The sequence below is a fragment of the Silurus meridionalis genome, chromosome 10, assembly GCF_014805685.1.
Source record: "Silurus meridionalis isolate SWU-2019-XX chromosome 10, ASM1480568v1, whole genome shotgun sequence".
In the NCBI taxonomy this organism is placed as follows: Eukaryota; Metazoa; Chordata; class Actinopteri; order Siluriformes; family Siluridae; genus Silurus; species Silurus meridionalis.
The window spans coordinates 14,100,952-14,127,907 of NC_060893.1; the positions used below are offsets into that span (position 1 = coordinate 14,100,952).

The 26,956-nt window shown below is 36.9% G+C and overlaps 3 protein-coding genes across 6 annotated transcripts; all 3 read left to right on the forward strand.

Moving 5' to 3' along the window:
- The first annotated feature begins 68 nt into the window (after positions 1-68).
- Positions 69-17,954, forward strand: LOC124392580 (troponin I, fast skeletal muscle-like). 4 transcript variants are annotated; one of them, XM_046859722.1, is made up of 7 exons: positions 4,181-4,271; positions 16,275-16,307; positions 16,588-16,624; positions 16,739-16,867; positions 17,082-17,171; positions 17,267-17,443; positions 17,586-17,954. In XM_046859722.1, the coding sequence occupies exons 2-7, from the start codon at positions 16,300-16,302 to the stop codon at positions 17,679-17,681; spliced, it is 537 nt and encodes a 178-aa protein (XP_046715678.1). In that variant the 5' UTR covers positions 4,181-4,271; positions 16,275-16,299; the 3' UTR covers positions 17,682-17,954. The 4 variants fall into 4 exon arrangements, with proteins under 4 accessions (XP_046715674.1, XP_046715675.1, XP_046715678.1 ...); XM_046859720.1 differs by lacking the exon at positions 4,181-4,271 and adding an exon at positions 14,195-14,309; XM_046859718.1 differs by lacking the exons at positions 16,275-16,307; positions 16,588-16,624; positions 16,739-16,867; ... (1 more) ...; positions 17,267-17,443; positions 17,586-17,954 and adding exons at positions 69-123; positions 755-843; positions 3,252-3,332; positions 6,488-9,463 and having other exon boundaries at positions 4,087-4,271.
- Positions 17,955-19,023: 1,069 nt separating this feature from the next.
- Positions 19,024-22,482, forward strand: tnni2a.2 (troponin I type 2a (skeletal, fast), tandem duplicate 2). Its single transcript, XM_046859723.1, has 7 exons — positions 19,024-19,122; positions 20,459-20,488; positions 20,699-20,738; positions 20,892-21,020; positions 21,512-21,601; positions 21,711-21,887; positions 22,152-22,482. Exons 2-7 carry the CDS (start codon positions 20,481-20,483, stop codon positions 22,245-22,247), a joined length of 540 nt encoding a protein of 179 aa, XP_046715679.1. The 5' UTR covers positions 19,024-19,122; positions 20,459-20,480; the 3' UTR covers positions 22,248-22,482.
- Positions 22,483-23,184: 702 nt separating this feature from the next.
- LOC124392466 (troponin I, fast skeletal muscle-like) lies at positions 23,185-26,217 on the forward strand. The gene is made up of 7 exons (XM_046859541.1): positions 23,185-23,274; positions 24,784-24,816; positions 24,988-25,024; positions 25,144-25,272; positions 25,424-25,513; positions 25,605-25,781; positions 25,926-26,217. Exons 2-7 carry the CDS (start codon positions 24,809-24,811, stop codon positions 26,010-26,012), a joined length of 528 nt encoding a protein of 175 aa, XP_046715497.1. The 5' UTR covers positions 23,185-23,274; positions 24,784-24,808; the 3' UTR covers positions 26,013-26,217.
- The last annotated feature ends 739 nt before the right edge of the window (positions 26,218-26,956 follow it).

Sequence of the window (26,956 nt, forward strand, 5' to 3'; positions counted from 1 at the left end):
TAATCTTGGGCATCCATCATATTTGTGTTTCAAACAGCGGAAACCGGAAAAACCGACGCAGAGACTTCTGCCTCCATTCAGCACTACATTTCCCATCATCCCCCAGCGTGTCGCCAGTATGAGGTCAGTTGTCGGCGTGAGCCTCGTTCAGCTGAACGCTGCAGAGGCTGTGTGAATGGCTCGGGGTTTGTGCTTTACACATTCTTACCATACATGTGCTTTTATTGAGCGTGTGTGCGCGTGCTGCCTGTGTGTGTGTACTGTAAATATGCGCTCGCGCTGTTGATGGGGGAAATGAATGCGACGGGGCTGAGCGTGAAAAGCCGCCCGCTGATGGAGGTGCTGTATATCCGACACAGTTTCTCTCGGATCCGCAGTGAGATCACTGATTTTAGACAAACGCTCATGTGCTGTCAGTGTTTTACAGCCGATCGCAATTAGTACCTGAGGCTGTTTCTGAATCTTGCGCTCTGAGACCGTGCGAAGACCTCGGTTCACGCTAATTGCGTTTATTTCTGGATGCATTGGTCGTGTTTCCAGCCGCCAAGTGGTGGAATGCATCGGAATTGCGGGGGTGTTTTTGTTTTGCTTGCCATTAAGTTCTTGTGAATGCAGATAGAAAGAGGGAAAAAAAGAATGGAAAAAACTCATCTCTGGTTCTACATTCATGCATTCATTCATGAATTTAATCATATGCATTGCAGTGTTATTATAATAATAATACGAATAATTGCTTTTTGTGTGCTACATACAGGAGGCAGAAGATGGAAACTGTGAAAAAATGGAACAAGGATTTTATTGCACTTAATCAGCTGGATCCGAAAATCCACTCCAAACAACATGGTAAGACAGTTGTGACTGATTAAAACCAAATCAGGCCTGAGTTTCCCCTCAAGCATTGCAGCAAAAAATTCAAGATTAAATGGGAGAGTTTGCATCTCATAAACCCACTCTTTATCAGATCAGGTATTCTGCGATTTTTTTACTTTTGTGTTGAATGATGATTGAATGATTTTGCATGTTCGCTGTATGTATGTCTTTATGTCTCCTTGGGTGGTGGCCACACTAGACACGCTAGGTGCAGTTGTGCATTTCTGTCTGTGTGCAATGAACTGGTGTCCCTTTAGGGTGTTTTCCAGCTTCACACTGTGTGTTACCCTCTGGATCCAATATTGTCCCTGCCTAGGATAAGAATGGAATATTGTTGGGATGCCCGGGTTCAGGTCTTTATTTGGCTGAATTTCAATATGATAGAGATCGGACGCTCCAATCAGTAATCTTGAATTGATTCATGTTTGAGAATTTTTGTTTTTCCTTTGGGGCAAATTATATATATATATATATATATATATATATATATCACTACTATGCGCAATACAAAATGATACAAAAATTACAAAATGCTGGAGGCTAATCAGATAAGACGTACTTTTCCTTTGTTAAAGAAAAATACAACATATTCAAGAGAAAATAAGACAATTCTCTTAAAATGAACAAGTAATTTGTTTCCTTTTTAGAAAATTTTACATTTTTATTGATGTGAAAACTAAATCCATTTAGTGCATTTAATTGCCATATTGCATCAAATAGCAAACACAAATATCTAAATCAAAATATAAAAATAAATTCCAGTATATAAAAAAAAAAAAACCATACAGTGCGCTTTTTTATTTATTTATTTATTTTTAGTTTGAAATGTACCCAAACCTCGGTAACGTTGTTTTCTTTGGCATGAATCTTCTCCTCACCCCTTGCTGTTTTCTCCTCATTCCTTCATTTTTCATTCCTCAATGTCTTTTGTGTTTACCTGTCCAGAGCGCTGAGCGGGTGGTGCGTCAGTAATAATGGTCCTTGGGGAAACACAGTGCTCTCTGTGTATGTAAATGGACTAAACGAAGCATTGAGGCAAATAATTTGTTCTCGAGTTACTTGAGGAATCATTTCAGCTCTACTTTGGTCTTTCTTAACTGAATTGATTGCATAAAGCATTTGCATTAAAAGGCCTTTTGGAAGGGAATAACTAAAGGACACTTTCTTTTTTTACTTCTTTATTTGATTTTGTTATTTAATTTGTTTGGTTGGTTTTTCTATTTTAAGCTGAATCAAATAATGGCCATGGGTAAAAACCAGGTGTTTACTGAAGGACAAGTCCATTAAGAAACTTATACTTTAAAGCTTTTTAATAGCTTGTGGATTTGCATTAATTTACTCCTTATTATCAGTAAACATCTGGCCGAGTATTCGATTTATTTGCATGAATTTATTCCAGAGATATTTTTTGTGTCATACATCCCAAGGAAGTCAGTGGCAATTCCTGTCTGGCAGTAATAGTTGCAGAGAGTAGTGCTGTATCTGTGTGCAAGTTGGTACTGTTCATTAAAATAATTAATTAACATAGATTTACTTGAAAAGATAAATATCTTAATACAATAGTTGACACCTTTCTAATAACATTTAGTATAACTATCAAAAGTTCATGCACCTCGTCCTAACTGCTTAGTGATGCTTTTGTTATTTTTATTATAAGTAAAATTTATTATAAGTAAAACCTGCTAATATCTTTTCATTAGATAAGATAAAATAAGCCTTTATTCGTTCCACAGTGGAGACATTTCCATGTTACAGCAGAAAAAACATGGAAACATTTGAGAAAATATGAAGCAGAAACACAATACAAAAAAATTCATACCATCTTACAGAGTTTTTCGTTGCCACAGTCGCCCTAGGCTTGCTTATTGGGGATAAAAACACATAATTCACTTATTCTTAAATTTTGTTTAAATTCTTATGCTTTTTTATTTTTCTGTTTGTCCAACACATGCGTGTCCTTTTACAGCAAGGAGAAATATAATTTGAAATGAGAAAATAATAATTGATTATGACAATAAAAACCTTACTTTCGGCTTCTCCCGTTAGGAATAATAAAACTATTTTTTTTCTCTTTAAATTGTTACCTGAATATTTCTTTATTTCTGGTATTCTAAGATTCAAATTAGACAGAAGGTACACACACACACACACACACACACACAAAACTCGCATAACTGTGATCACACACTTTGATTTCTGTTGTCATTCTTTGAGTCTGTCCATTAGTTGAGCCAGTTCTTGGTTTTTGGTATATGCATTGGAAAAACAGAATAATGACATTTCTTGAATGCAAACTAAAGTTTAGTGTAAAATTAATAATAATAATAATACAGCTCAATGTTAAGGCATTTCAGTGTTTTATTCTCCTTCTTTCTTTTAAGGCATGATCTCCACAAATCTTCTGAATACTCTCAAGAACTGCAACCATTTACAGCCCATTTATCGTTCAGCATGTGCTATCGGTAAGGATCTTTACGCTGCACTGATTATTTGCCACTCTGAATGAAATTGCTTAATCTTAAGTTTATGTTTTGTGTTGCTGAGAATCTGTACGTTTATTTTATTTGGTGGCTCGTGTTCTCTCTTATTCCTGCTGTAGTGAAAGGTATGGTCTCAAGCCTACCTTTCTAGCTTTATCTGTAATTCGGTTTGCCCTTACAATGTTACACTGCTGTCTGATAAAACTATTTCCAGGATTCTCCTATGGTATACAGAGAGCAATTTACAACTCTACTGGAATGTTAGATTTTTTTTGTGTGATTTTTTTTTACAAGCTGATCTTCAATACAACTGTACAGAAAGATTCATTGTGCTGCCGTTGCTATTGAAATGACACACTTATCAAATGTGCTTGTTGTCAATCAGCTGAACAATAAAGCGTTTGAGCAGCAGTCTGAAGTGAGCTACGTGGGAGTATTAATGCCTGTGTCATGTTGCTGTGAATCAAACAGATACTTCAGCTCCTTTAATGAGTTTCCTTTTAGATTCAGGCCCATGGACATGGTTTTCCATGGTCACTGAGATGAGAGAGAGAGAACATCTTTATTAATTTCCTGTCATGTGAAGAAAAGGCAATACCTAAACATCTAATGAACCTTAATTTTTAACATTTAACTTAGTATATTGTTTTGACACTTTCTACTTTTTTACGGTAGTTCTATAGTTTTAAACTTCTGTAACAATCCTGTGTGTTTTATGCTTTAATAATCCTGTCAGGTTCCTGTCCGGATCTGATGATGAGTAGGAATGAGCAGCGTGAGTTACGGCCAGCTCCCGTGGCTCTGACCCCACAGCTGCCCCCCAAAACCCACCGGCCACTCTGCCTCTCAGTGTCCTCAGACAGCAATGGCCGCTTCAAAGCACTGGAGACACAGGAATGGAAGAACAACCTCAAAGCTCAGGTGTGGACCGTGTCTTATTTATAAATGCATATAATAGCAGTGGCTAAAATTATTTGCTAGATGAAAAGGCTCTTATGTGTTTCTACAAACACTACATTGGCAAAAGTATTAAGACCCCTGGCCATATGGTTCATATGTGCCTTCTGAACATCCCATTAAACATTTAGTCCCCATATGCCCTTTTTATAACTTTATAATCACTCTTCTTAGAAGCTGTTCTTTTAGATGTTGAAGCGTGGTTGTGAAGATTTGTGCTTATCCACAAGGGTGTTTTAAAGTAAGGTACAGATGTAGGGTGAGGAGGTCTGGGGTGCAGGCAACGTTCTGGTTTTACCATTCTGTAAATCACTCCGATTTTTGTTCTGAGCTCTATACCAAGCAACTTAAGGTCTTTCACTCATCTTCATAGAGCTCGCTTTGTGCACAGAGGTTAGGGCTGAAATAGGTTTGGGTCTCCTTGTTCCATTGAAGTGAAAATTTAACGCTACCACATCCAAAGACATCTTATGCAATTGTGTGCCTCTGACTTTGTGTTAACAGATATGTGAAGAACTGCATATGGCTGAAAATGTCAGGTGTCCCAAAACTTCTGTCATATAGTCTACCTATACACTGAACAGATCATCTGTGCTTTACTTTAATATACTTATTTAAATCCCATGGCTTCTCATCTAGTGCAGCAATCTCTGGTCTTCAGTATGCGCAGTGTGAGCATTGTAAAGAGCATTTTGCACACATGCACCAAATGTGCAATTTTGTTGAATTTCCTGAATTAATTTAATTCTCAGGTCTGGTCTGTTCCCAGGTAATCCTTTGATTATGTTATAGTTTTGTTTATTTTTTGCCTCTTAGTGGAATAAATCAACAATTCGTATTCGTTCTTTGTTTTTTCCATCCATAAATCATTGATCATATATTGTGATATCATCACGCACTCATGATTACTCATATATTCTAGGGCTGCAACTAACGATTTTTTTGGTAATCGATTATTCAGACGAAAATAAAATGCGTATGCAAGGTGAAGCAAATTGTGTAAATCGGCTTTTGCATTGTTTTTAATGATTTTTATTTTTAATTTTAGATGACAAGTTGACAACCGTGCTTAAAGAAAATATATATAAAATATGTAATACACCATTGTTTTAAACATTTTTGTTTAAAAAAGTTGTGAAGATATAAGCATATATAAACTTTCTTCCAGCTTCTCCCGTTAGGGGTCGCCACAGCGGATCCTCCGCACGTTTGATTTTGCACGTTTTTACGCTGGATGCCCGTCCTAACACAACCCTCCCCATTCATACGGGCTTGGGACCGGCACTGAAAGTGGCTGGGGTCGGTTACCTGACCGGGGATCGAACCCAGGCCGCAGCGGTGAGAGTGCTGCATCCTAACCACTAGACCACCAGGGAACCTAAGATATAAGCATATATAATTCATTTAATTCTGTATAATAATTAAATGGCATATGCATAATATAAATATACAAACATTGAAAACGAGCTTTTGAACGGAGAAAAGCCGCAGTAAGTCATGCTTGAAAACAGATCAGTTACTGTTGTAGACAAATACTATAAAAAGTGAATGAAATGGAGAAATGCAGCAGGCAAACAGGCGCGATTAAAAAAGGAAAAAAGAAGCATTAGTGTAGAAATGCATAAGCATTCGCTGAAAACCAAAACAGTGACTAAAAACTCGTTTACTGCTGCTGTTATTTGCTGCTTTTAGATTTAGTGTTCGTTCACGCTGGTTTAATTGGATGCATCACTATGTCGCGAGCGAGCTGATTGCGCAACGTGATGCTGAGAACAGATCTAGTGCGACTGTCTCAAAGTTACAAACAAACAGTTTACACAAAAGCACTTCATTAAACTATACCATTTTCACATGATGAGGATTATACAGTTTTTGCTTACAGTGCCCATGTTTTGTCTTCATCAGTGACTTGGGACGCACACTTTTTCCTCCTCCTGCGTGACCCGGTGATTTCGCAAGCTGCTGTGTTGTTTTGCAGTCACGTTGTCATTCGTTCACAATGAATTCCATAATCGATTATTAGCGATTTTATCAATTAGTTGTTGCAGCCCTAATATATTCAAGTTGTAATGAAGATGATTATTAGTGGCTTTGGCTTATGCTTTTTTTGGGTCTCTGTATTTAAGTGACTCGGATCAGTGTAATTAAATTTATTGCGTTCTTTGTGTGATGTTGTGCAGATGGAGCAGGCCCACAGTGCTGGTGCAGCCAGCAGCACGGGTTCTCTCGAGCGAGCCTCCCTTTTCTGTGCCTCTGGCTCCACCACTGCATCCAGCTCAGGCCTCTCGAGTCCTGTGGAGCTTCTCGGCAAAAGCAAGTCCTCTAGCCGCTTCTCGCTCTTTTCACCACCATGGAACAGCAGCTCTGAGTCAGACTCAAACCCTCCCTCACGCTCGGGCTCCAAAAAACTGCGCCGCAGAGCAGGTCCAGGGAGTGTCAAGACTAGCCCAGAGACACCCGAACCCAAACTGGGTGGCCCGGAACACTTCCACTACTCTGAACCTGTAATCTCCAAAGTGACAGACTACATTTATATTGGGAACGTTAATGCAGCATATAGTGGACGCATGCTGTGCCGGAATAACATCGACAGCATAATCGACATGAGTAGCCTGCCAGGCGAAACATGCCTCAACTTGATCCCTTGCACATGCTCGAGAGGAACCAAGCACAGCTGGTCACGCCTGAAAGTGTACATAGAGGAGCCGGGCGAGCTGGGTGAGGATGGAGCAGAGCTGCACCAGCGATGCTTTGAAGCCATCAATGAGTGCATTGATGCCTCTGCAGGAAAGAGGAAGCGAGTGCTGGTTCACTGCCGCGATGGCTTCTCACTCGCCCCAACATGCATTATCCAGTACCTCATGATCAAGCACAACATGAGGCTGATCGCTGCATATGAACTGCTCAGGGCCAAGCACCCGGTTAACATCCGTGAGTGCCACCAGAATGCTTTAGTGAGTCTGGAGAGGACACTTCGACCTGGAGGAAACACTGATCCTGAGTGCTTCAAGCAGGCCATCTCACGCAAACTAGCTTGGACCTAAATGTACCACCATGTATTTCATTTCAGACTCATACTGATTTATCTGGTCCATTTCAAGGACTGGCAGCTTGGGGCTAGTTACTAATCCTTGGTGATTAGCCACTGGTTATTTAAATTGCTTTATTCAAAAAACTTCTTCCAGACTAAATCTGAGACAGAAAAACTCAAACCCAAGTACTGTATAGCTGCTAAACAAGAGAGCTGGAGTAAAAATATTTCTGTTAAGACTCTGGTGCTGAAGTTTTATGAAAATGAGGGTTGCAGCCATAGTGTTGTTCCATGTTTCTTTCAGGGCTGAATGATGGGAAATCTCAGGAGACCCAGTGATGTCAAATCATGTCTACTGGATATGGAGTATAAAGCTTCTACAAATGGACTACCTTTGAATAGTGGTTAAGGATCAATCTAGTTCTGTGTTTCCCAACTTGGTCATTAGGAGCAATCAGACTGTCCAAATTTAGGCTTTTTGTTAGCAAACATAAACCAAGCAAAACACACAATACCTGTCAGAGCTGTGTTGAGACCGAAAAAATGTGGACAGTCAGGGTGGATTGGAAGACACTGATCTAGTGTTAAGTCTTTAACTGCTGCCATTGTAAAATATACCTGCATTGAATCTGAACAATTTTGGTAATCATGTCAGTGGACATTCCTAATGTTTCGTTGGTACGATTTTTCCTCCGTGAGGAAAATTTTTCAGTCATGTGTTTATCATCAGCTTTTCAAGGTTGAGGGCAAAAGTTTGCATACCCTTAGCACAAAACAAAAATAAATATATGCCAAAGCATTTCCACAGTTTTTCCTGCACTATCACAAAAAAAAGTAAATGCTAAGATATTTATAATGAAGAAAATCATATTAGATCTAAATAATAATTTGCTCACTATTTAACAAATCAGATCAGACCAGATTTAGGATAATATCATTTGAATTATTTATGCTACTGCCTACCTGCCATTTTAATTGGGCAATCTTTAAGGGGGAAAAACTGCTCAAATGCTATTAAAAAAATACACCTCACACCACAAATTGTATATGGAGGCTGAGATTATTCTTATCTAATCCATGTAGGTACATCAGTAAATAGCAGTACATTCACCTTTTTTTCTGCAGAATGCAAACTGTTGCACTCAACAGTGCTTGGGAAGTGAGATATATTATGTCTGTAGTACCAACAAGTGCATATTTTGGGGTTGTCGGCATTAGTAGTATAGATTTGACTGAATTGTGAAGCAGTGAACTACTGCAAAGACTTTTTTTATTGCACTAACTAGACATTTTAAAGAAATTGCACAGGTGAAGTGTTCTTTAACTGACATGCCACTTCTTTTGGTTCTTCATTTGCTCAGTACAGATAGACCTTTACTATTTTTAAATGAATATGATGCACATGCTTCCTGTGTACTGATTATTAATTGATGCTAGATTACTGTTGTGTTTTAATTCACCATATCGGAAGTTCTCATCAAACTCTTGTCTGGTATTGCTTATGCTTGTGTACAGTAATTATTATATTTTAATATTTTAGTGAGCAGTGTGCTGAGGTGGTACGTTCCTGAGTTTTTGGTGCCTTTGAACTCGTCTTGTGTGATTGTATTGTGAGATTCACACTATGTATGCAGTTTGTCAGGCACTGACAAAGTTTTTATACTCTGGATTATTCTGTATAATGGCTAACCCTTGTCTTGCTGCAAGTCCTGCGTTGTGGTGTGCTGCAGGACACAGCTCGGTTCAGTAATGTGAAGTTTTTGTTGCAGTGGTCATTCTGTTAGCAGTGGCAGTATTTTTCTACCCGTGTGGTGGTAACTAGTGCATCTCTGTCTGACTGATCGTAAATTCTCCCCACTGCTATGCTCCTCTCTTAGAAACATTATCCACAGTCTAATCGATATATGGCCTAACTACAGTGCTTTTGAATTTTTTTTTGTTTTTTGTTTTTTGGTGTATATTTCTACCAGTTTGACTTGATCTCAGGTGAACTTTATTGACCTAAATTATAATGTTCTCTGTTTGAACTACAAAACAGAACAATGTGGCAATGTATTTTCTGTATCATGGTTTTTAAAGTCTTATGCATTTGTATATGTAGATATTAAAGAAAACAATCAAAGAAGTTTTGACTCAAGACGATGATTTGAAGTACATAACCATAACAAGCTTGATTGACACATTGATTTAAACGGAGTAAATTATCTTATATAATATATAACTATATATATAATATATAACTATCTAATATACCTCATTGTTATTAATTAAAAACAATTATAAACAGAGCAAACCTAAGTTTCTTCTAAAATCTAGAATATTTTTTTACTGGAAATAAATGAGCAAGCAAATATATAAATAAGTTCAATTAATGCACACTGAATCATCTGATAATAGTTTAGAAAAGTTTTAGATTGGGAGGTTATTGTTGGTTATTAGCATTTTTTATAGTTGATTGACCCTTATTGTATGCCTCTGCTGCTATTTATTGAAGATATTTTTGGGGGTCTTCCATGTGTTCATCTGATCATTCATTCGAGATTCTCAATAGTAAATTGACTTTTTGGAGGATTTCTTCTTTTTCTTTCGGCTTCTCCCATTAGGGGTCGCCACAGCGGATCATCCTTCTCCATACCTCCCTCTACCTGTGCCTCTTTCACCCCAACCACCTGCATTTTTTCCTTCACCACATCCATAAACTTCCTCTTTTCCTCCTTCTTGGTGGCTCCATTCTCAGCATTCTCCTACCGATATACCCCATGTCCCTCCACTGCACATGTCCAAACCATCTCAATCGAGCCTCCGTCACTTTGTCTCCAAAACATCCTACATGCGCTGTCTCTCTAATAAACTTGTTTCTAATCCTGTCCATCCTCGTCACTCCCAACGAAAACCTCAAAACCTTCAGCTCTGCTACCTCCAGCTCCACCTCCTGTCTTTTACTCAATGCCACTGTCTCTAAACCATACAACATTGCAGGTCTCACCACAGTCCTACAAACTTTCCCTTTCACTCTTGCAGATACTCTTCTATCACAAATCACTCCTGCCACCCTTCTTCACCCACTTCACCCTGCCTGCACTCTTTTCTTCACTTCTCTAACACACTCTCCATTACTTTGCACTGTTGACCCCAGGTACCTGAACTCCTCCACCTTCACTACCTCTTCTCCCTGCAACTGCACCACTCCACTGCCCTCCCTCTCATTCACACACATGTACTCTGTCTTACTCCTACCGACTTTTATTCCCCTTCTCTCCAGCATGTACCTCCGCCTCTCCAGGCTCTTCTCAACCTGCTCCCTACTCACACCACAAATCGCAATATAATCCGCAAACATCATGGTCCACGGAGACTCCTGTCCGACCTCGTCCGTCAACCTGTCCATCACCACTGCAAACAGGAAAGTGCTCAGAGCGGAACCTTGATGCAGTCCAACCTCCACCTTAAACCAGTCTGTTGTTCCAACTGCACACTTGACTGCTGTCACACTGTCCTCATACATGTCCTGCACCACCTTCAGATACTTCTCTGACACACCTGACTTCCTCATACAATGTCACAACTCCTCTCTCAGCACTCTGTCGCACGCTTTCTCTAAATCCACAAACACACAATGCTTCTTTTAACCTTCTCTATACTTCTCTATCAACATTCTCAAAGCAAATAATGCGTCTGTGGTGCTCTTCCTTGAGACATACTGTTGCTCACAGATGCTCAACTCTTTTCTCAGCCTGGCTTCCACTACTCTTTCCCATAACTTCATAGTGTGACTGATCAACTTTATTCCCCCTGTAGTTACAGCAGGTTTGCACATCTCTCAAATTTTTAAAGATCAGTACCAGCACACTCCTTCTCCATTCCTCAGGTATCCTCACCTTCCAAAATCCTTTTAAACAATCTTGTTAAAAACTCCACTGCCATCTCTCTTAAACTTCTCTATGCTTCTACTGCTATGTCATCTGGTCCTACCAACTTTCCACTCTTCACGCTCTTATTCGCTGTTTTTACTTCCTCCTTACTAATCCTATCCACTTCCTGCATCACAATCTACACACCATCCAACCTTCTCTCTCTCTCTCTCTCTCTCTCTCTCTCTCTCATGCGTGCTCTCATTTTCCTCATTCATCAGCTGCTCAAAATACTCCTTCCATCTTATCAACACACTCTCCTCACTAGTCAACACATTTCCATCTCCATCCTTTCTTGCTCTTACTTGCAGCACATATTTCCCAGCTCGGCCCCTCTGCCTGGCCAATCGGTACAATTCCTTTTCTCTTTCCTAAGTGTCCAACTTCTCATACAGCGCCTCATATGCCTTTTCCTTGGTTTTTGCCACATCCCTCTTTACCTGCTGCTGCATCTCCTTGTACTCCTGCCTAATTTTCTCATCACTCTGTCTATCCCAATTCTGTTTTTTGCCAACGTCTTTCTCCTTAAGCTCTCGTTCACTTCCTAATTCCACCACCACATCTCTTTGTCTTCCTTTCTATTTCCAGATGTCACACCAAGTATCTTTCTAGCTGTCTCCCTTATCACTTATGCAGTAGTTGCCCAATCATCCAGCAGCCTGTCTGACCTCTTCCCAGAATCTCACACTACAGTCTTCCTCCTTCAGTTTCCACCATTTTATTCTTCTTTCAGTCCTCACTCTCCTTCTCTTCTTCTTCACTTTCAAAACCATCCTACAGACCACTATCTGATACTGTCTAGCTACACTATCCCCCACCAACACCTTACAGTCTCCAATCGTTCTCAGGTGGCATCTCCTTCATAGTAGTCCACCTGTGTGCACCTTCCTCCACTCTTATACGTCGCCCTATGCTCCTTCTTCTTTTTAAAATAAGTGTTCACCACTGCCATTTCCATTTTTTTTAGCAAAATCTACCACCATCTGCCCCTCCACATTCCTCTCCTTAAGGCCATACCTACCCTTCACCTCCTCATCACCTCTGTTCCCTTCACTTACATGTCCATTAAAGTCTGCCCCAATCACCTATCGTTCATTCCTAGGTACACCTTCTACCATTCCATCTAACTCCAGAATTTTCCCTTCTCCTCCATCTCACAACCCACTTGTGGAGCATAGGCACTGATGACATTTATCACCAATTTCCACTGGTACCCTGTTGGCTAACAATACCTGTGGCGGTCGTTGGTAACCCGGGTCTCGACCGATCCAGTATGAAATTCTGATTCCTGATCCGCATATTTGATGTGGCACATGTTTTTATGCTGGATGCCCTGGTCCAAAGAGAACTGGTCCAAAGTTCACTTCAGTGATGAAAGCAAGTTTAATTTATTTGGGTCCGATGGGAAACATTATGTTCGGTGACAAACTGGAGAAAGACTGAACCCAAAGTGTGTAAAGAAGTCAGTGAAAAGTGGAGGAGGAAGTGTCATGGTTTGGGTCATGTTTTCTGCAGCAGGAGTTGGGCCTCTTATACAGCTACATGGCAGAGGGAATGCAAATATTTATCAGAACCATCTTCAACAACATATGGTTCCTTCCCTGCGTTCATCACCCAATCAGCCCGGTAGCATGGTATAGACAGGACAAAAACTCCTTCAACTGTTGAGCAGTGAAGATGACATTATTTCAGAATTGTTCAATTGTTTATAAATTGTTCTCTAATTTTGATTGCCTGTGTGTGTGTGTGTGTGTGTGTGTGTGTGTGTGTGTGTGTGTGTGTGTGTGTGTGTGTGTATGTATGTATGTATGTATGTGTATATATATATATATATATATATATATATATATATATATATATATATATATATATATATATATATATATATATATAAAACATGGTCCTAGATTTAGACCTTCATGTATTGACTTCCACAGAAGCTCTCTTTCGCATTAGCATTCTTTGAAGAGAGCCTCTCCTTAGCTTACCTCTGATTGTATGTGACTGTTAATGAATGCCATTTGTTTTTTTATAAAATTTCCTTAATTGACAAAAACACTTTTTAATCATCGATTTGTTGCTTGGTTTAGTAACTCTCTTTTACATTAAGACTTGCAGTTTTTCCATTATATTTCTGAGCTACATGCCTCACATTAAAAACAATCTGTTCATAATTGTCCTTCAACAGTTTAAACCCCCAATCATTCTACCCAGAGACTTCCTCTCACTCTCACATTTGTGTTCATGTGTGTGTGCCCTTATGTTTCTCCTGGTGTTGTGTGCGTTTGTGCATGTGTGTGCGTGTGTGCGTGTGTTTGTGTCCTGATAGTAATTCACTGATTCCATTCCCATAATTTTTTGCAGAAGTCTTGCTGAGTATGCCTCTCTGACTCTGTTCTTCCAATTAGTGAGATAACGGTAGAATCTCTTTCCACAGTCAGTTAATACAGATGGGGTGATACGTCTAAATAAGAACGAAGAGCTCGGGGGTATCGAAGGAGCACTAAATTGTGACATGTTTGGTAAATTTGTGGTTTTTTTTTTTTTTCCTTTAATTTATGCTGCTGGGATTTTACATTCCATTCCATCACATTTTCCAATGTCACCTATTGCTGAATGAACCATGCCCATGCCCATGCTTACTCCTGTGGTGCCCCAAATGTAGCACACCTCTTCCATTATGACCATCTGTTCTGAAAGTCTTTCATGAAGAAACTTCTACCAGCTCCAGCTGGCAAAGCCTGTTGCCCCCCACCCTCTCCACAATGTGGGTGTAGTTTGAAGGAATAATTAAAAATACGGATCACTATCTTGAAAGAAGGGTTATTTATATTGATGGTGGTGAAGGGAGGAGTTGGAGGTTTCCATCTAAAGTTTCAGGTGCTTGCTAGCCTATTGGCCTCTGTGTGAAATTACTTCCATAAAGAGAAAGGTGGGATTTCCTTCACCATCAGGGAATGCAATATAAACCTTCAGATAATGCCAACTTCCTGCAGCAGTCACAGTCGTCCCCACAACTCTCTCGGCTGTGAGCTCCTCTTCACCTTCTTCCGCTCATAGGTGAGCGCCTACGTTCTCTCTTTCTCTCAGTCGCTGTGTGCTACGCTGCAGCTGTTCTTTGAGCATTTGTGCTGCATTCGAGCTTTTGGATTAGCACCTTGGCTGTTAGGATGTTTGTGTCTAATGTGGAGGGTATTTGTTGGTTTTGCAGTAAACAGGCCTTTAACAGTGTAAGCATAAGATTGTAGTGGGAGGAAAACACTATATTTATATATATTTCCAAAAATATAATAATACTATATACATTTTAAAAGCTGTATATGGGCCTCTTGGATGATAATTGTTTTTTTATTTGGGTAGAAGGTTTTAAAAAACTAAAAATTTAGTTAGGTGATTAGCTCATGTAAATCTAAACATCTGGTGGTTGATAAATGATGTGTTGAGTTTGAGGTATTGAAACAAAATTCCTCAAGGTTCTGATCTTCAGAAAGTGATATGACTGTGTTTATCTTGCTGTGTTTCCAAAATCTCCAATGTCAATATGAGACTGATGGCATTTCTTATGCGCATGGAATGTGATGGACACTGCTAGGATCCCAGTGCCATAGGTCATAGCAGAGGTATATGCAAGATGCGAGTGAAAAAGGAATTTCATGGATTTGTAACTCACATTGTTGGGTTTTTAACTCTAGCAAATACTTCAGTCGTTTGAATTGTGGTGCCTGGCTTTGTAAGAGTGACGATGCATTAGAACTAGTGACAGAAGAAAATGGTACACTTTGTCTTTTGTTGTTTTATCTATTAGTTTCTGAATTTTACCCCATGTTATTTGTTTTGCATTTGTTTTTATTCTTTAACACTAGGATGACATTCCTGATCTTGAATAGATAATTTCTTGATAAGCTGCATGAAATGCAAATGCTTATTTGTTCTCAATTTGTGCTATGCTGAATAAGCTTACAGAGCCTTATCATATGAATCCTCAGACACTTTATTAATCGCAGGCGCTAATGTCTAACTCATCTTGGCCATCTCAGTACATTTCTAGAGGTCCAGGTGGACTCTGAAGTGGTATCAGGTTTTTGACAATCGTCCAAAAAAACAAGCCTCTCAAGCCAGTGAGCTAAAGAACCTCTCACTCACCCAAATATAGCATCTTACATTGATTTCCACACTGTATGCCAAAATAAGATTTCCAACAAAGTGTGATTAGATTGGGTTTAAAATTGGCTCTGAGAAAACCAAATTCAAATATGTTCTTTAGATATTTAAAAATAGGTATGTTAAGATGTGCAGTGCTTATGTCATTGGTTATTATTATTTTATTATACTATGGAATGGTTCACAGAGATGAAAATCATGTCGTTAATTACTTTATATAGTGCACTGACATTCAAGCTTTTCCCTCCACAGAATTTACCTGAAATATCATATGACTTATAAAGCAAAGGCACCATTACACACAACAGCAAACAGTATACGTTTTGTGCATGTAGTACACACTAGCATACGTCCTGGAATTTTTAAATCATAACAGATGACAAGTCACTGTTAAGGTCTCAAATGACTGCAATGGTATGAGTATAATATTGCAGTTCAGTTGGTTATCAGTGAAACATTTTATAATTTTTTTTATGGCAAAAATAATTTTTGTTTTCTCTATTACAACTGTTCCTTTATATGTTGTAAAGGATTTTATCCTGTCATCTCAGAGTTACTCAACTGTTTGCTATTTTTATTAAAAATGCTAAACTAGATGATTATTTGTTCCTGTGGCGAGACCCCAAAGGGATATGTAGTTTTTAATTCCTTTAGCATTTATCTTTAACCTTAGAAAGTGAATGCATTGTACCTTAAAAGTCATCTACATTACAAAAGTTGTAAATCAGAGATTCAAAATACACCCTGAAGTGTACAGCAACATGTAATGGTTTATAGTTCTTATTTTATTTAAATTATGTTACACACATTTTGTTGAATGATGTTAGTATTTTGAATCTAAATGGACTTCCCTTTGTGCTATAGGCTGTAAAACCAAAATCCAGCCAATATGTCGGAGTAAGTACCTTGAAATCTTTGTCATAATCTTGTTCTATGTTTAAACTTCAGGTTTAAAGATTCATATAGGAAAGCTACGTGTGAAAGTAAACATGTGGCAGTTTAATTTGAGTTTCTATTCATAGTAAGCCATAATGTGTGAAATAACATTGCAAGTTCAGTAAGCTCCGAAAATGCAAAGGACACCACAATGATTTTAAGTTATGTTTGGTGTCTCTGTATAAATAATACTTTAACTGTTTTTTATAACAATTTCACCATTTCCATCCTAACTCTTAAGGAAAAAAATGTCATCGAGTCGCAAGCATACCCTGAAGGTATGTTTTAACTGAACTGAATGTCTTTCCTGTATTTTATTAATTCCTGAATTTATTTGCTTATTTATTGCAATCAAAAGAAATTTCTTACAAAAAAGTGCTTCTGTGCTTTAGAGCTTGATGCTCTCAATTGCCAAAGGTTTACTAGAGGCTGAAGCAAAGGAAAGAGAAGAGGAGAGGAAAAGGTACATGGTAGAGACGTGCCCTCCTTTATCTCTGCCAAACAGCATTCAAGCACTACAGGTACTGACATAAAAATACACCTAGCAAGGATTTAGACAGATGCCAGAAATTAAGGATTTATGTCACATATTTAAAGAAAAGTTATATTTGCAATAGTATCTATAAACATTCACTAACTGCTGGAACCAAATTCCTTGTGTGTGTCAACACACTTTGCCAATAAACCTGATTCTGAATCTGAACTCACATTGTTTTGCTTCTGCATTATTTATAGGACCTGTGCAAAGAACTTCACCATAAGATTGATGTGATTGATGAGGAGAGATATGATATGGCGAGCAAAGTTGACAAATGTAGTAAGGAGGTACAGTTTAGACATTACACGAGACCTCAGTGCATCAACAAACAACATTCAATTTCAAGAATGTTTAGACGACTATTCTTCTGCCACCACTCTAGATTGAGGACATGAAGATTAAAGTTCAGGACCTGAAGGGCAAGTTCAAAAAGCCAGCTCTGAGGAAGGTGCGCATGTCTGCTGACCAGATGCTTCAGGCTCTGCTTGGCTCCAAACACAAGGTGTCTCTGGACCTGAGAGCCAACCTTAAACAAGTCAAGAAGGAGGTCAAGGAGGAGGTGGGTGCTTGATTTTTATATTTGTATTTTTCTTAAACTACACTTTGATTTTTGACTCAATCATTTTCATTCACAAAAAGGGCTATGAATCTTGTTACATGTAGAATTCCTATGTATACTATCTTTGCTTTCTGTGTAACAGGATAAAGAACTGCGCGATGTTGGTGACTGGCGTAAGAACGTTGAAGACAAGGCTGGCATGGATGGCAGAAAGAAGATGTTTGAGTCCGAGTCTTAAATACTCATATGTTGTTTAGTCTTCACTGCTTTTACGGATTTACTCTTGTGTGCTGCTGCTAGAGGAATGGAAATGTCAGGTTTATCATATGGACAAAATCATTGATATTGTTGAAAATTCGGAAAGCAAAACAAATGAAATGAAGTAAATGATATATTCTGTTTAAGAATATCATTTTCAGAATTTGATTGCGTTTTGTCTTATAAGAAATGTCATACAAAGCACTGTATTGTAAATCAGTTTCCAATGCATGAATAAACAGTTTAAACAACATTTGCCTTTTTGTCTTAATTTATGTAAAATGTATGCCGTACATTACAAACATTGTCGTACATTACAATGCAAGAACGATAATAGGTTAACAGAATCTGCATTATTGCTTATCATGTCAATATTTATTCAAATTAACTATTTATTAAGCTTTAAAATCCACAGTTTTAAGCATAATTTCTTATTGCCATTTCCAATCTCCCTTCAGATGTTGATGTCTTCTGATAATATTTACACTATAACCAATTAATAAAATGTGTCTTTAAAACCTAAATCATCACAATAGGTATTTAGTTATATATATATATTTTTTTGCATATTATTTAATGTGTGCAATAATTTGTGGGTAAAGATAAGCTGCATAATTTATCTGACAAAGATAATGCTCTTTGTTTTTTTTGTTTTTTGGTGTTGTCTGGTTATAACGCTGCAACTAATCTTTTTCTCATGTCTTGCAAGATTATGTGTGGCTCAAATGATGGATAACTTCAGGACATCCTTCTGTTTATGGTAAGGCAAGCTGATCTCTATCTATCTGTAGATCTCTATCTATCTGTAGATCTCTATCTATCTGTAGATCTCTATCTATCTGTAGATCTCTATCTATCTGTAAATCTCTATCTATCTGTAGATCTCTATCTATCTGTAGATCTCTATCTACAGGATGCCCGAAAAGTCAGGAACCAATGAGAGTAGAGCAGCACATATGTAATTTCACTCTATATGTTAAACCTCAAAGCATTTTCCCAACCACTGTTTCATGTTTTTTTTAAGATTAATGGATGCTTTGTAAATTGTATGTATCCTTATACCCCTTTTAATGATAGAATTTACTAATAGTATGATTTATTGTAAAACCTATAAACCCCTACCCATTTTAGGGTCTTAGTCCCTGAAAAAGTAGCTGAAAAAGATAATACCTCAATAATAATCTTGAGGGACATGTTATTTATATTGAAGAAGCAGGGGAAGAAGTCATAGTACTGTATTTCATGACCTTGTCAGCTCATTGGTTTGGTTGATAATCCATTTCCATAAAGAGAAAGGTAGGATTTACAGAGCAATCAGAGAATGCAATATATAACTTCTTTGCTCTTCAGCTGCCTCTGTCTCTGCCTGACAGTAGCTCATCAGCACTTTACGAGTCTCTGTGTTCTCTTCTGTCTGCAAGGTAAAGGATTCTCTTTGATTTATTTTGCTGTGTTTCCTATGTTCCATCTTGTGTGCATCTTTACATCTTGGTGGTAGTATACTTGTACACCTTTACTGAAAAAATACATTTGAAAGTATAATTAATGTTGAATTATACATTCATATCATTTTGGCTGTTTAAGCAGAGATTTTAAGCATAGTCTGGTTGATGATTAATCTATTTATATATATGAAATACTAGTAATATAAAAAGGTGATCTGTTGAACTAGGTGAACATATTTTGTGTGTTTTAGTGAAGAGTGGTAAGAGAGAGCCAGGATGCTTAATATACAGAGTGATGATGTGGCACTTTGAAAGTCTACACCACCTAGAGCAATAAATAATGAAAATGATACTGCAAAGTTTTACTTCTTGTCAACACCAAATTTTGCCATGTGAAATGGCTGTTCACATTAGTATCTGCTCCAAAACTTGTAGTTTTGCCTAATTAAAAAAATATATAAATGTAATCTGTCCCACCATCTATAGACCACTTCCACCAAAAGATAAATTTATCTAGTTTTCAGTTTTTTTCCTAGCTTCTAAGAATTGTCCCACTTTTACAAGAAGTGACTGTTTTTACATTCTCTAACAACTGTCTTTGCATTTTTCCTTAAGCATGTAATTAAGAGCATGATGACTATCTGAACAGACCAAAGCAGTTAACTCAGTCATCAGTTAGACAGACAGTCAACTTGGCTGCTCCATGGCAGATAAATAAAGGCTAAGAATGGAGTCAGTTGTGAAGGAATAAAGGACAAAGTTATTTCTGAGCTCTAGTCTAATGTCTTGACCATCTCAAAGATGTTCCATAAGCCCTGGTCTGTCTCTTGGGCACGTCTAACAGTTGTGGTGTCACATTGCAGAGACCTTACTAAGAAAATATCACTCAAGGAAAGATTCAAGGCCACATAGCATACTTACATCTCAGATTTAGCATCACTGTTCTATTCATGTGCATGTGACACTTTAAAGACATAACTATTGGTACACATAACTGACTTGGATAACCTTGACCATGAACCTGACCATACCCTTTGCTTTGTACAGTGTTTTTCCAAGTTCCATTTCAGTTTTTCACAGAGGTCAAGTTTTCCGAAATGTATTTTTAAAGGTCATGAACCAACATCAGATTGAAAAATAAATTGCATGTTATTGCCAAGCAAAAGCTGAAATAATTACTTGACAGTTGACATTTTTTTAATAAATTATGCAGAACATTAATTATACTGAAATGTCTAACACATCATTGTCCTGCCCAGAATACACCAAAGCATACATTGTATGTGATAATCATTTGTATTACTGTCATCAGGGAACAAAGACAAGCAGCCAACATGACTGAGTGAGTAATATTTTGAGTCACTCACTTTGCTAAGAAGTAGAGCTAAAGAACTTAGCATTAAAAGGAAGCTGATCTAATGAGAAATATGTATATGCATGTAAAATATATGATTAAATGACTGGAAAAATTAAACATAGTATTGATAGCAATATAGTAACTAACTACGGAAGCAAGTGGGGAAAAAAAAAATCTATATTTTTCCTCTGGTAGAAACAAAAGGACATCCATGAATCGGAAACACAGCCTGAAGGTACATACGATTATAATAATTCTGCTACCAGTGATTTACATATATATATATATATATATATATATATATATATATATATATATATATATATATATATATATAGGCAAATTAAGCAGATTTATATTGTTTGATATTGTCTGATTCTGTCTCCAGAGCTTAATGCTTCAGGTTGCAAGAGACTTGTTAGAAGCTGAAGCTGAATTGAAAGTGCAAGAGAGGAAGAAGTATATGGAAGAGCACTGCCCTCCTCTTTGTTTACCCCACAGCAGAGAGGAGTTACAGGTAAAACTCAGGGTAAATTTAGAAACTAAGTCTGAAATACTTACTGTAGTTGATGTAGTTATAGAGACACTTATAATAGTACTATTATAAGTACTCTTCTATGAAGGTCATGTCAAAGTTACATTTAAGTGACATTATTGAACACAGTTTTTATTTAAATAAAGTTGTTCACATTTGCTGTAGGGAGACTAAGACCACTGGCTGGATTACACTATAAATCATAAACAATCATTTTACACTTACATAACCCCTTCTTTTTTCACCTTAAGTAATGTTTGTAGTTGATAACTAACATAATTCACAACTTAAGTTGAATAAAAAGGTGCAAATATTCCCCTTTTATTTAACAGTTTATGTTTTTTGAAGAAGTGTGCTTGTTTTTTGTTTTGCATTCTATTCTATGCTCAAGCGTAAATTCCATGCAAAAAAAATGTACTAATAATGTACTTTAAATGTTATGTTACTTTAAATGGACCTGTGTATACTCCCAGGCACTATGCAAAGATTTACATGAAAAGATCATTGTTATTGATGAAGAACGATACAATCTGGAGCACAAAGCCAAAATGGTTGTGGATGAAGTAAGTTTTCATACCTTGTTTTTAAGGATTTTTACATTTTCCTTATGCGCCATTGGCACAAACTTTCACATGGTCACTGATTGATTTTTATGTGGTTGTTTTTTATCAGGTTAAAGATTTAAACATAAAAATTGTAGACCTCAAAGGCAAGTTCAAAAAACCTCCTCTGAAGAAAGTGCGTATGTCAGCTGATGCTATGCTTCAGGCTTTGCTTGGCTCCAAACACAAGGTCAACTTGGACCTGAGGGCCAACCTGAAACAAGTGAAGAAGGAAGTCAAGGAGGAGGTGTGGCTTTCATTTTCAACAGAGCATTAGTTTTTGCTGTTTCAAAGATGGAATTTGAAATCTGGGGTATAGATAGATAGATAGATCGATAGATCGATAGATCGATCGATCGATCGATCGATCGATCGATCGATCGATCGATAGATCGATCTAAGTACTAAGACTAATTATTGTTAATGCTTGGCTAGCTTAAATTTTTTCTTTGTTACCCCATTGGTTATAAAAAATATAATCAGCTATGCATATTTTTCCTTTCTTTTACAGGATAAGGAACTGCGTGATGTTGGTGACTGGCGTAAGAGTATTGAAGACAAGGCTGGCATGGGTGGAAGGAAAAAGATGTTCGAAACTGAAGCTTGAATGCATAGACCAGACATGTCTTAGTGAAAAAGTATAAAAGTACTTAGGATAAAAGTTCACAGTTTGCCAGTTGTAATGCTGACTCTATATATTTACACTATTCACAAGTCAACTATTAAATTCTTTTTTTTTTTTTTTTTTAAATCAAGAAACTGTTCTAATTCTATAACCAGCATTGTGCCTTTGTAAATGTGCACAGAGATGATGTTTACCAAATAAATGCATCACGTTGATGAAAAAAAGCCATTATTATTATTATTATTATTATTATTTTTTTTTTTTTTATGAATACATAAAACCTTTCTGTTTACTTGTCAAGGGTTTCTTTAGGAAGAAAGGTAAGAAATTTCTGGCAATGCATGCCAGTTACATATATTTTTTAATGAGTTGTTTAATAAATATTTGATAAAGTATTTTTGTCATATACAGATACAGACCAGATTGCTTTGCATTAGAGGTAAGATGTACATGAGCCAAAATGCATTTATATACTAACATACACTAGAGTGTGCTGTCCATCTTTCTAATTGAGCTCTGTTTTCCAGAAGAACATATCACTTATGCCAGACCGACACAAAGCTAATGGTTTCTTTTAAAGTTAATAACTTGCGTATATATGCAAGCAAATTGAAACTAACTCATTAATATGAGAACAACTAATGATTCTTTCAGTGGGTTCCATCATTACTATTATTTGCAAATCAAGAAAACTTTTGTATGTCTGAATCATTTGTATATTCATTGAGAACATATATATCAGCTCACCACAGACATTAACAAGATATATAAGTCATAAAATAAGAAAAACTTCTTAAACGGTGAGTTATTTATATTGTGGTTTGAAGGGAGGGGTTGAGGCTCGAGTTACAGATGCATGCTGATCTGTTGGTCTGAGCCGCACTCCAATTCCATAAAGAGAGATGCAGTGTTTTGCTGAGCCATCATACAATGTCATTAAAACCCCCATGGTGTTTGAGTAGCCCGTGGCAGTCTCTCCGGATCATTACTTGCTGCCTTCTTCTCTTAGGTGAGATCCTCTCAACTGTCTCTCCTGAGTCCAGCTTGTCTTCTCTTTAGCAGCAGATGGATTTTATGGATTTGGACAGTACTCTTTTTTTTTTTTATTCCTTGGAACCTTATGACAAACACAATCTCCCAGGACCTTTCAGAAAGCAATGGCAGATTTTAATTTGATCAATAGCAGAAGAAACAAATTGTATTTTATGGCAATTTTTTTTGCATATTGCAGCCCAGACATTTGACCAATAATTGGTGATGTGGTAACTATACAGTGGCCATTGCAATAATAAAGACTTTGATGCTTTATTATTGCTGACATTTGAATGAATTTACAAGATTTTTCTTGTAAATTACACACTGATATTTCAGCTCTTTGTGAATGAGCCGGAAAATAGTGTTTTTGGACTATTGGAAATCTTTTTCAATTTAATATATATATTTTTTTATGTATTTCTATAGATGAATTCTTATTAATATCCATATGTTCAAATTTATGTGAGCAGTTTGGTGTAAATCCAAATCAATGTGTGTATACTAATAATTATAAGTTACTAAACAATAATAATACATTTAAACTTTACCTTAACAAGTTTCAGATTTATCTGTTGTGTGAGATGATTTATGAAATTAACACTGAAACCATATACATGTGCAAAGAGGTCATTTGCAAATGTTCTTGAAAAAAGTGCACGTGCTGTGCAGTTATCAGTGTGCACCTGTCAACCTGTAAAATAATACATGTAAAATATATGTCCTATCTATGTATCATATTTATTCCATGATGAAATTCAGATTATATTTTTAGCAGGCTGATGTGTTTTTGCATCTATCTAGCACTGTTAATTTACAAAGCATTTTACACAGATGTTTTTCCTAATATTGTAAATTCAATTAATTTATTAATATAAATAATTCATGCCATATTTAAGATTAAGATTTCATCATGTTTGTCAATATTGGCAATTTAAATAAGACTGATGAATCTCAAATGTCAGTGCATATAGCAAATGCCATGGTGTAAAGTTAGAAATGCACTACGAAGAAAAGTATATCACCATAATAGCGATAAGAGGTGAACAGCTGGCCTCTAACACTTACTAGCCTAACTTAATTTAGAAAGGATTTCATTTTGTCTGTACTGGAGGACACTGATCTTATAGTATGTCATGTAATAGCTTCCACAGAAAATCAACACCATCTACTCCAGCAGCCCCAGGCATAGTCTGAGTTCTAATCATGGTTGATATTAGCATCTAGATGACTGTGTGGGCAAATGCTTTTAAAAATCTTATATAATGAATAGTGCCATGGGACTGTATAAGAGTATAAGGTATTTTATATATATATATATATATAATTTTTTTATTTTGGTAATATTTACTAATTAATTTTTTTGTTAACTCACATTGCTCAGAAAAGTTTTTTTTAGTCAATCTAAATTGATCACATTTAGACTTTAAAACAGAGAGTTAAACGGTGTGTACTTGAGTTCTAACAAATGCAAATATTTTCACAGGATCTGAAGGATACAAGAAGGCAAGATGTCTGAGTAAGTCTCAATCAACTGAAACTGATACAGATTAATTTGTTGTTTTAGTCACAACATAATGTCCTCATTGTTTTGCTATATTTTACTTCAGTGACATTTTCTTGAATGCATTTTATATTAAACACGTTTCTAATAACTTTTTCACTTTTTTTTTTTTTTTTACCTGAAAAGCAAAAAGATGTCCTCGAGTCGGAGGCATCAGCTGAAGGTTGAACAGCTTTTCTATTGCTGTTACTGACAGTATCACTATTGCATCTTTTTATTACTCTCTTTCAATGCTCATGGGTTTATCTAACTGAAATGTCATGTTTCACATGTGCTCCACAGAGCTTGATGCTTTCCATTGCTAAAGGTCTTATAGAAGCTGAGTCAGTTGCAGCAGAGGCCTCAAGAATTGCTTATATGGAAGAGACTTGTCCACCTTTGGACCTCTCAGGATCTATGGCAGACCTTCAGGTGGATTGCATAAGCATTTTTTTATATTAGTTATATTTATTTGTATACATTTACCATTTTTACCTTATGACTCAGAACACTACACCAAGCACACGTATAATTAAAAGGCACACTTTTGATTTGCATGTTACTTTCAAACAATGGATTACAGGAGCTGTGCAAGAAGCTCCATGCAAAGATTGACAAGATAGATGAGGATAGATATGACCTGGAAAGCAAAGTGAGCAAGAGTAACAAAGAGGTATGGATGTTCTGCTACCGAAAAAATATTAGTATAGTATTTATCCCTCAGCTGTGGATCAAAAACTGTATGATCTGTTTGTGTGGAACAGATTGATGACCTGAAAATTAAAGTTCAAGATCTGCAAGGCAAGTTCAAGAAACCCGCTTTGAAGAAGGTGCGCATGTCTGCAGACTCTATGCTTCAGGCTCTGCTTGGCTCCAAACACAAGGTGAACCTGGATCTGAGAGCTAACCTGAAACAAGTAAAGAAAGAGGTCAAAGAGGAGGTGGGTAATAAAACCAAGCTTCAAAGCACCACGTGATGACCAATTTTGATGATATCATTGCTTGGATATGACATAACTTTTTCTTACGACACTAAAACAGGATTAATGAGTCAATGTTTTATGTTGTATTTTTTGAATATACAGTCAGTAGAACAAGTTGGTGACTGGCGTAAGAACATTGAAGACAAGGCCGGTATGGATGGCAGGAAGAAGATGTTTGAGACCTCCTAATTACCTCATAGCACAATGCAGCTGGTTGTTTTTATCTAGAAAAGCAGGCAGAGTACTTTTCTTTGCTATTGCCACATTATAGGCCATAATTCTTTTGTATCTGACCTAAAGATAATACATTTCAAATATATTCCTGCCTGCTGAATAGTAAGTATTGTACAAACATGCTTCAAGTTATAAATAAATTTCAGAAATGTTTTAATGATTCCTGTAGTTTGTCTGAATCTGTGAAGTTGGTTTTAGTGAGTTGATATTTTGTGGGGGAAAACAACTACAACACAGTAAGCATAGTTCAAGTCTTCTGAGATTCCAAAAACTAGCCATTTTTTTGGGTTTCATCTGCTCTAACTGCTAGATAATAAGCTAATGAGTTAAATCGGATGGATCAGAATAGGGAAAACAAAAATTTATATAATAAATAGATGGCACTTCTCTAGGCAGTTGAAAAGCTCTCAACAAATATTTTGTGTATGCATGATAAACATGAAAAACAGTAAATTTAGTCATTTGGATCTTTGAAATGAAAAAACGTTCATTTATTTACACACAATTAAAGGGAGCCTCGAGCAGATATGTCAGTTAATCAAGACCTAACAAGCCTTTCAACAAGTTGTCAGGTAAGTTGGCATCAAATCCGTCCCTTACTCTTTTTTCATCTTTACCTGGTGTGCCAAATGTATCTGTTAATGTCTCTGTTGACATGTTGAGCTTTCATACACAAATCATATGCCAAGGCAAATTCATCTTCTTGTTGGCAAGCTCATTTAAACCTTCAAAATCTAACCACGGCTGCATTTCGCGGGGACACTTAACTGATGGTAATGGATACTTGTGACTTATTTTTAATAGTACTGCAGAAACGCTGATGAAGACAACAGTAACGACAGGAAGACGTCTGGACAGAGAAGCTACGCAGAGAAACACTGACATCTGCTGGTCTTAAA

Excerpts from the sequence above, each read along its gene's own strand:
- LOC124392580 (XM_046859718.1), top strand. Across the intron at positions 844-3,251 it reads AATCCACTCCAAACAACATG|GCATGATCTCCACAAATCTT; the intron begins GTAAGACAGTTG and ends CTTTCTTTTAAG. Across the intron at positions 4,272-6,487 it reads AGAACAACCTCAAAGCTCAG|ATGGAGCAGGCCCACAGTGC; the intron begins GTGTGGACCGTG and ends GATGTTGTGCAG.
- tnni2a.2 (XM_046859723.1), top strand. Across the intron at positions 20,739-20,891 it reads ATCGGAAACACAGCCTGAAG|AGCTTAATGCTTCAGGTTGC; the intron begins GTACATACGATT and ends TTCTGTCTCCAG. Across the intron at positions 21,602-21,710 it reads CCAAAATGGTTGTGGATGAA|GTTAAAGATTTAAACATAAA; the intron begins GTAAGTTTTCAT and ends GTTTTTTATCAG.
- LOC124392466 (XM_046859541.1), top strand. Across the intron at positions 25,025-25,143 it reads GTCGGAGGCATCAGCTGAAG|AGCTTGATGCTTTCCATTGC; the intron begins GTTGAACAGCTT and ends TGTGCTCCACAG. Across the intron at positions 25,514-25,604 it reads TGAGCAAGAGTAACAAAGAG|ATTGATGACCTGAAAATTAA; the intron begins GTATGGATGTTC and ends TGTGTGGAACAG.